This window comes from Salvelinus sp. IW2-2015, unplaced genomic scaffold (assembly GCF_002910315.2).
Source record: "Salvelinus sp. IW2-2015 unplaced genomic scaffold, ASM291031v2 Un_scaffold928, whole genome shotgun sequence".
NCBI lineage: Eukaryota > Metazoa > Chordata > Actinopteri > Salmoniformes > Salmonidae > Salvelinus > Salvelinus sp. IW2-2015.
The window spans coordinates 14417-24255 of record NW_019942652.1 but is presented as its reverse complement, the minus strand read 5'-3'; the positions used below and the strand labels follow the sequence as shown (position 1 = coordinate 24255).

Genomic DNA, 9839 nt, shown 5'->3' with positions numbered 1-9839 from the left:
AGCCCAACCTACTCCAGGCAACACCACTCTAGCCCAACCTACCTCAGCCACAAACAACTCAGGTTCACCAATGGTAACCTTCTACAAGGTATGACTTGCCCATTTTGGCACCATTTAGATATGTGTTGGGTCTTGTTTTTGGAACCTGTACAAAAATGATTCTTCTACTGGTTGACAAAACTTACTGACTGTGGTATTCTGCATATAGTTGACATCAGTTAAAACAGTCCTTTAAAATGTCCTATACTGGAATAAAGACAGGAATGCATTGAGATACATTAAAAATTTAATTTACTGATGAACATTTTAAAATGTACATGTATTCATATTGTGTAGCAGACAGTATATTTGCTAAATGTACAATAACATCACTCATATATATTCTTGGTACATTATAATATGACTATTAACATAATTATTTTTACTGAAGATTTACTCAACCAAAAATGTACCTTCAGATTTCAAAATAGGAATCTCAAGGTAAAACTGAAAAATAACTCTCTCTTATGTATTACAGGTGTAGGAGAAGCCTATTTGACCTTGAAAGAAGTATGACATGCATAACATCTCTGCTTTTGTCTGTTATGTTTATTGTGGGTATAAGGGCCACTCTGCCAGAGCTTCCAAACTACAGGACTGGCTACCTTAAACACCCCGTCATGATTCTCAACTCATCCTCAATAACAAAGAGATTATGATAGTTTCTGTTCATACAGTGCCACATTGCTATCTTGTATTGTCTGGAAGGATTGGATAAACAAAAATACTGGGGGGAAAATCAAAGACCAGTTAGTCTCTCCTCCACTAGGTGGCAGTTAAGATCCATGGAATGTTTTCAGCTTTTAGATTGTTATTTTCATTTAAGTATGGCTCAAGTTCATATTACAATGTTCTTATATACAGTAAGTTCTAAGTTGTTAACTTGTTTTAAAGGAGTGGGACAGTCCAACTCTTTACATATTTCATTGTTTATCTGATAGGCAACGGTAAGAAGTGAGTGTTGAAAGAGCAATGGGCTTGATTCGAACCCATGCTGGCAGCACTATATCAATTCTAGAAGGAAGCGGCTTAGATCGCTAGACTATCATTTGTTCAATTTAAAAGATAACCATGTGACCACTACTAACCCCCTTTACAACTAAGGAGTGTAGTTGCTGTTCAGAAACAGTATGATGTTGATATTCTCTGGCTCCAGGCAACTTCGTCTGCTGTAGAACATTTTATCTGTCTCATGGAAAGCCCTATCCAAGGGATGCTGTAGAAACCACACCAAGTTTCTAAGGGCTACCCTGCTCAGATCCTTGAATTTCTCAGATCCTTCAAATCTCCACCATGCAAGTGGTTTTCCGTCTCTGGAATTGAGCTGTGTTCACTGTACTTTTTCAGCAGTTGAACTAAGTTCGGTACATCGGATGAAACTATCAGTGGAGATGAAATCGCTTTGAGATCTTTAAGCAATTTAGTTAGGAAGTGATTAGCACTTTCACTGTCGTTGACATTCAGTATGAGGTTTTTGAACCTTGGGTCCAGGGCTGTGGTAAGGACAGTCGTTGGCTCTTCTTCAAATCACCAAAATGATGTTTGCATTGCTTGGCTAAGTGATTAGCTACATCGTTTCCCCTTTGCTCTTTGTTGTTTTGTCTGAAGTTCTCCGACCAGAGGAATGCTGTTGGAGAGGAAGTAGTACTGCTGATTATTAGAGATGTCTTTACATCTCTGTGACATCTCCTCTGTCACATCTTTGAAAGGCTGAAGGGCTGCTACGGCACTGGCGGCTTTAGTTATGTCAGATCCATTAAGACAGAGGTCGAACTCTTGCCTTTGGCTAAGCACCATGTTGATAGCCATGTATTGCTCAGCAAGTCTCTTCAGCATGTGGAAGCAAGAGAACCATCCATCACCAACAGACTGGATCAGGCCATGATGAGGCAACTGTTGTTGGAGTTGAGCCTCTTTTAGCTTTTTCTCAGCTTCTATGTCGTTGTGGAAGAACCTCACAATCTTCTGACACTTCCTCAGCATGGCCTCTAGAACAGGATCCATCATCAATGTCTCTTTAAACACCAGGTTTAAAGTGTGGGCAAAGCAAGGAATGTGTGTCCATCCATTTCTAGAAATGTCTTCTCTCATGGATCCATCTATGTTTGTCACCACGGTGTGAATCTTTTCTTTAATTCTCCAGTCGTTTGCAATTCCTAAAAGTTGTTTTACTATGTCGACTGATGTATCTTCACCCAGGACTTTGGTTGTTTCTAATACATAGGAATTGAGGTTCCATTCTGTGTCGATGACATGGCAAGTCACTGTCAGATAGGACTCTTCTGCTCTTGCAACCCACAGTTCAGCTGTTAAGACAATGTCATGAGCCAAGGCAAGGGCTTGCTCTACCTTCTGCCTTGTCTTATTGTACATTCTGAGAAGGTCTTTTCGAATAGAAAATGTCTCCTTTGGAATAAGGGTGCCAGGATTTTTTATGGCATCCACAAATGCCTGGAAACCAGCATCTTCTACAATGGACAGTGGTTGCAAGAGGGAGACAATCAGGTTTGACAGGTGCCTTCTGGTTGTGAATATTCCTTGAGTGCCAGCTGTGTCAAATAGGACATTATAAGTCAAGATCATCATCAATTTATCACGTTATATAATTATCTCTAACATAATCAGAAATATTTATGGGTGGTGTTTTTCTAAATCAGTACTACACAGTCACAGTTGAACACAATTATTTTAAAACAAAGACTGAGATTATATTCAGCATTGTATTGCATATTTGTCAACTTCCTTCTCTCTAATGTGTATGCACTGTGTTTGTTCATGGAGTACACACTGAATTAAGCATTAAATTCAAAGACTGGTTACCGTTTTGTCTGATTCTTTGAGATCCAGGGAACTGATGAACAGACAGGTCTTCAAGGTTTCCCCTGTTCCTGGTGTTAGGCCTATCAGTAAATCCCCTCCCTGCAATCAAGCGACAATTCAGTAGACAAAACCAGAATTAGTCAAATAGGATAAAGTAAGATCATCATATATCACGTTATGGAAATATCTTCAACCTACTCTAAAACGTGAATGACTGTCTATTTCTAAACCATATAACAGTAGTCAGATTCCACCACCTTTGAATAGGCAAAAACACAGTTGTATGCAGTATTTGTATTCATATGTACTTTTTTTGAAATATTTAAAACACAATTTGAGGAGAAATCATATTCATTGTTGTATTGATATGATAATGCACTGCAATATTACATCGAAATTAAATATATATCCTCGCTGTCCTTTCAGTCTTACAAATATATGAGACATATATAAACATCTTCATATTTCTCTTAAATTRGTTTGTGGTGTATTCGTTGTTTGTTGAGTGAATGTCTGAATTAAGCATAAAATASAAATAGTAGTACAAAGACTAGTCACCATTTGGTCTAATCCTTCGTGGTCTAGTGTCCTGATGAACAGACAGTGCTTCACGGTTTCCCCTGTTCCTGGTATAAGGCCTACCAGTAAAGCCCCTCCCTGCAATCAAAGGACAAGACAGTTGATACAACCTGTACTTCTGCAGTTTGTGGCATCATACAATGTTACAATGTTACATGCATGTTACGCCTGCATTTCGCGGTGCGAGCATTGCAAAATACATTTACATGTTATTCAGTAATTTCCCCCAAACAACTCATGCGCATCAATGAGCTTCTGCATAGCCAGGCGCTAAAATGGAACTTGTTTTATTTTTGGCACTTGACATGCTGCAAGTCCCGCATCTCCCATCTCTTCATTGGTTTTAGGAGCATATACCCACATGGGTGATTGAAAGCTGAACTGAAACTAACTAGGTTTACCCTTTCATCTGTGGATGAATGATTTTGTGTGACTCAGAATTGGTCAAAAGTCTACAAAGATTCAGGAAAAAAATAACCTTGTGCATTTCATGTAAAATAACAACCCAATGTTATATCCCAGGACAAATTAGCTAGCAACAGCAAGCTAGCTAGCTAAATGTCCATGAATGTTTCAAGTGTTTTGACCTGTCCCCAAATTAATCTAGTCAGTTCATAGTTGGTTTTTGATATTTCAACCTGCATGTCCTGACCACATCTGTGTGGATGGACGAAATCAACATGCGTGTGATGGCGCACACGGGTGCTCAGTGTAGTCAGTGTTTAAAAATATAATGAAACAAAATGAAATATTGTTTCATTTGTTTGCATTGAACATGTCAGGAATAAAAAGTTTGTTAGAGGTTTGAGGCTATGTATTTTGGCATAATCTACAATGATCGGGAGATAGTTAAGGAGATAGTGCTTACCAGAATGTCTTGCTCTCTGAGACATATCTGCTGGAAATGTGTCACTTTCCTTCCTGACCTTGCCTCCTATTGTAGCATATCGGAATACATAGACAAATATATTACTTCCATCCTGGGTTTAAAACATGTAAATTCCTGTTTCAAAATTGTTTGCAAGAACATTACGTTTTGCTTATTATGTTATCCAGCTGTTCTTGTAAAGTGAATATCGGGAAATGCTGAATTAAATTCAGTAACTTACTTGAATAGTGTCCTCTCCGTATGTTACTCCTCGCTCCTGTCTGAACAATGTGTTTGTACTATTGGAGAGCAGTTGAGGTCTACCAATCCACTGGGTGTGGCTGTTGCAGTTTTCAGTGAAACGAAAGTCAAATGTCATCTTTTCCCTCCCAAGGTTTATTCCTAACTAAATCCTATATTAGTTCTTAAAGGGATAGTTAGGATTTTGGCAATGAAACCTGCTTCCCCAGAAGCAGATGAACTTTGTATGTCTCTGAGTCTGTTCCTAACTAGCTTTAGCACAATTACTGGAATTTAATGGGAACAGCTAGCATGCTCGCAAAACTACCTCTAACTTCCTTCGAACTGGACGCAGAGACATATCAAACTATCCCTTTAATTTATCACGGTCATAGTAGGATCATATCCTGTTTCACCTGAAACCTTGTCCATTTACCTGAAACGACTTTCTTGCAATGCAGGACATGTTAAATGTGTAGTGTTATTTGAGGTTTAAAAGGCTTTCTGAATGTTGTAATTTCCATCTTGAAATGTCAATGTATTAACACTAAAAAAATGTCCATTAATTGTAATCCACAGTTCACATTTCCTCTTGCTTTAGGATTATTTTCCTGCTGTAGTAAACTGTCTCAAATGAAGATCCTAAATCGGTACACCAATGGGAAGTTCCTCACTCACCTCTCATTCTGACAGATTACAAAGATTTCAGTTCAAAGTGCAAGGTAATAATTTATTTATAATATAAATTATTATATTTTGTTATTGACTGTACGTTTGTTTATCACATGTGTAACTCTGTGTTGTTTGTGTCGCACTGCTTTGCTTTATCTTGGCCAGGTCGCAGTTGTAAATGAGAACTTGTTCTCAACTGGCCTACCTGGTTAAATAAAGGTGAAATAAAAATATGATTACATTTTTTTGCATAATACAGATATACACAACTATACACACACCCAATGGGAAATAACAAATAAAATAGAAAAATACCAACCAACAAGACAAACATACTTAACAAAAATATAAAATAAAATTCATAGGGAGAGTTTTTATTTTAGTTTTCTATTATGTGATAATACTGCTAAATGTACCTTTAAAGAAAAACAGTGATCTTTTTTTGAGTCTGTATTCCTTGTCTTCAACGTTTTGGCTAGCATGAGTACATAAGKGTKTTTTTWAAATAAATTAACTAAAGTTAAAGTTTCTACTGTTGAGACACAGTATGGGAACTTAAGGCCAGAATTCAATATGATCGCTGGTTGAAGACAATGCGGCTTTTAAAGGCAATGTTCAGAAATTGCCTTTAAAAGCCGCATTGTCATCAACCCCTGATCAGATTGAATGCCGGCCTAACACTCTCAGTTTGATAATCTGTTGATGTGTCCTTGAGCAATGCACTTAACGCCAATTGCTCCTGTAAATTGCTCTGAATCAGAGCGTCTGCATCAGTATCTGAAAGTACCCAAAGCTTATTACAATACTGGACAAAACCATCAGATATTTTATCTCCCTATTCTACACCTCTCATTTTAGTTGATACCAGTAGAGGGAGCTCATGGTTTGCTGTAGAGCTTTCTACTTCAGTACATGGTAGGAATCAGTCTCCTTGGCTTGGTGAAAGACTTGCAGTAATATAGAGATAGTGTGACACAGCAACATGCTACAGTGGTTCTTCCTTTAAAAGTTTTAAGTTTATGCCGTGACCGTTTGTGGCAGATTGTGGTAAATTGCGTCATTCTGGCAACAATGGCTGACACTTAAATAACGTGCCATAGAATTCTGCGGCACCCCGCAAGCTGTTCTGCAGTAAGCCGCAACTTTTAAAGGAAGAACCACTGTACATCTAACTACTTTGCCCTGACTAGAGCAAGCATGCAGTGTTGAATGTGAATATTCGACTTGCTTGAAAACCCATCAAGGAATTAAACTATGAAGTATGACCAGACCAACCCAGATCATGCTGCATTACATGTCCTGTGAGATGAACTGAAACAATGTGTTCTTGTGTTTGACTGGACTGTATATTATGCATTTAACTTTTAGGAGAGAAAGAACCACTTCCCTGATCGGAGCCTTGTATGAAAACCTGTACAGTGTTCGACTTTTAGCTGTCGCCGATGCACCTCCCCCGACTTCATCTACACTCATCTTCGTTAGGCTTACTGCACGAACACACCCTGTGGATCACACCAGATAGGCTGTGTTCCTTTGGGCTCGTCTTGAGGGAGAAGGCCGAAGCAAACGTCTGCACACAAAAGTCGAGGAGTGAAGTCGGGGGAGGTGCATCTGCGACAGACGAAACGTCGGACACTCCTGTGCTTTTCCGACAGCAAGGCTCAGTGCAACACTGCAGTGTTGCTATTGTTTATAAAAGTTTTTCTTTGTAATGTCGAAATAAATGTCTCTAACACRCATATCACACATTTACAAACTGTAAATATATGTGTGTACATTGTGCCATCAATTGGTGAGAGAGAACCTCAAATATTARATTCATTTGTACATATCCACTGAATGCACACAGTAAAATCCCCAGTGTTAAATTCACTGTGTCAAAAGTGATTGACTCCCATAGAGTTGTTTTAGCAACTGGCAGTGCCAAATGACCCATAGCGTCAGTGCTGATAACTGATGTTAATTTTGCCAGTTTACTTATTAGTGTAGACCTTTACTCAGTAAGTGTAAACATCATCAAAACCCGCCCATAAATTTAGTTTCTGCGTTAAAATTCCCTCTTTTCTCGCCCATTGTTGGATCAACAAAACCTAATTTGTTCATCGCAAAGGTGAGTTTTAAACAATTATTTCAATGATATTATTTAGCTATTTTATTTAAATACATGATACTTGGTTGTCATACTGCAGTGTAACATAAAATTAACAGTTTTGATTGTGTGTGTGCACGCTAATGTTAGAGTTACTTGTGTTTCACTTTTTGCACATCTTTGCTAGATAGCTAGCATGCTAGCTAACTAGCTCCACCTGTCCTTGCAGTTAGTCTGCTCCACATGTGTTTCCATGGGCACATCTCAATTCAGCACCAAGCTTTTTTAGCCTCATGCTAGTTTGTTCTCTTTATTTCAGCTGCTTGCTGCTTACTATATATTGAGGACTAATCTGATTTTAAGGTGAGTTGTTTATTTAGCCAAATTATAATTGCATTTTTGACTTGTGGGTGATGCTTATAGATCAATATTGTGGTCAATGCATCAGCAGCTACAGTAGCTAGTCTAGCTAACTGTGTTTCCCACTCACTTTATCACCAGTTCATTTTGGAAGTCTTGTAAGACTGCTCCTAGAACATGACAACATAAATAGTGACTAGCTGGAATTATGAGTGTATTTTACTGGACTAATTAGGCCGTCCGTATTTCGGGACATTGAATGTGAGTTGGAAAGTCTATTTGCTGTAGTTTGGGACCTGCTTTAAGTAATATCAGACAAGTTGTGGTCATGATCCAATATTTTCATAATATACTTTGACATTAGCATTGCTAAGTAAAGGAGTATGGTGAAAACGTTTGTCGTCCTCCTATGTGTCATGATTGAAATACAAATGTAAAATCTTTTCATCATTTTGGCCTTACCTCATACCATTAACTGCTGTCAGACTAGTCATGCTGATCAGGATGAATTCAATGTTGAACAAAAATATGTAAGATCAGTTGACCTGACTATTGTAAACCTTTTGATTTGAGGTAAACTGTTTTTTGCTATTCATTTGATATTTTGTAAAAATATTCTAGGGGTGGATCAGCTCAATATTGCGGAAATGGGTTGCTTCCATTAATGTAATTGTCTGCATCATTTCCAATCCCCCAAATATTTTTGGGGTAAATATATATATCCATATACATATACGTAACTACATACATATACGGTTGAATTCGGAAGTTTACATACAACTTAGCCAAATACATTTAATCTCAGTTTTTCACAATTCCTGACATTCAAACCTAGAAAGGTCAGTTAGGATCACCACTTTATTTTAAGAATGTGAAATGTCAGAATAATGAGTAGAATTATTTATTTCAGCTTTTACTTCTTTCATCACATTCCAGTGGGTCAGAGTCTACATACACTCAATTAGTATTTGGTAGCATTGCTTTACATAGTTTTAACTTGGGTCAAACCTATTAGGTAGCCTTCACAAGCTTCCCACAATACGTTGGGTGAATTTTGGCCCATTCCTCCTGACAGAGCTGGTAAAATGAGTCAGATTTGTAGGCCTCCTTGGCTCGCACAAGCTTTTTCAGTTCTGCCCCACAAATGTTCTATGGGATTGAGGTCAGGGCTTTGTGATGGCCACTCCAATACCTTGACTTTGTTGTCCTTAAGCCATTTTGCCACAACTTTGGAAGTATGCTTGGGGTCATTGTCCATTTGGAAGACCATTTGCGACCAAGGCTTTAACTTCCTGACTGATGTTTGAGATGTTGCTTCAATATATCCACATCATTTTCCTACCTCATGATGTCATCTATTTTGGGAAGTGCACCAGTCACTCCTGCGCACACTGCCACCCGCGTGCTTCACGGTTGGGATGGTGTTCTCCGGCTTGCAAGCCTCCCCTTTTTCCTCACATGAGTCTTTCTTCTGTACAGATGTTCATTCTTAATAACATATTTAAAATAATCCATCTACCTTTGATGATCTGTTTGGACAATTTGCCACATTTGGATCAAAATTACTGTTAATTAATACATCATCCCTTTTGAATTTCTTTGCCCATGGGAGAAATATATTTCAGTCCTTTTTCCCACAAACTTAATCTAAAATTGTTGAATGAGTTTCCTGAAACAATAGATATTATATTCCTTCTCTTTTAGCCAGGTAAATACTGATTGTCTTTTATTATTATCTGCTAAGCCATTACATTTATAACTGGCTATACTTTTATTTCACCACTTACCATAATGAGACACAACTTTCAATTCTATTTATCAAAATGTATGTTTGTAAACGTACCATTAAAAAGTAAATGATGATTGAGTGTCTATATAGCTGTACCATGATATTTGCATTGCTACCAATAAACCTCCAATTGGTCCCCACTATCCTACCCGCTAAAAGCCTCCTCATCCGAGTTGGGTTGTCATCCCAATGCCTAGCAGACCACCCCAACCCGCCTGGATCTCAAATCCCTGAAGAGACTGGGATCCATCCTTCGAAAGAGCATAGAGCACAGAACAGAAGTAGATTCAACTGCCAAAATACACTTCCATCGCCCTCACCTCGATTTGTATTACATATAGTCATCAAAAAACGATACATTATATTTTAAAAATCCTGGTTTC

At 38.1% G+C, this 9839-nt stretch overlaps 1 protein-coding gene across 1 annotated transcript; it reads right to left on the bottom strand.

Annotated features, from left to right (window-relative positions):
* Positions 1–342: 342 nt before the first annotated feature.
* On the bottom strand, positions 343–4583 carry si:ch211-152f22.4 (zinc finger BED domain-containing protein 4). The gene is made up of 5 exons (XM_024136487.1): positions 4548–4583; positions 4307–4372; positions 3418–3516; positions 2860–2958; positions 343–2588 (listed from the first exon to the last, which is right to left on the bottom strand). The coding sequence occupies exons 2-5, from the start codon at positions 4329–4331 to the stop codon at positions 1603–1605; spliced, it is 1209 nt and encodes a 402-aa protein (XP_023992255.1). The 5' UTR covers positions 4332–4372; positions 4548–4583; the 3' UTR covers positions 343–1602.
* Positions 4584–9839: the final 5256 nt, after the last annotated feature.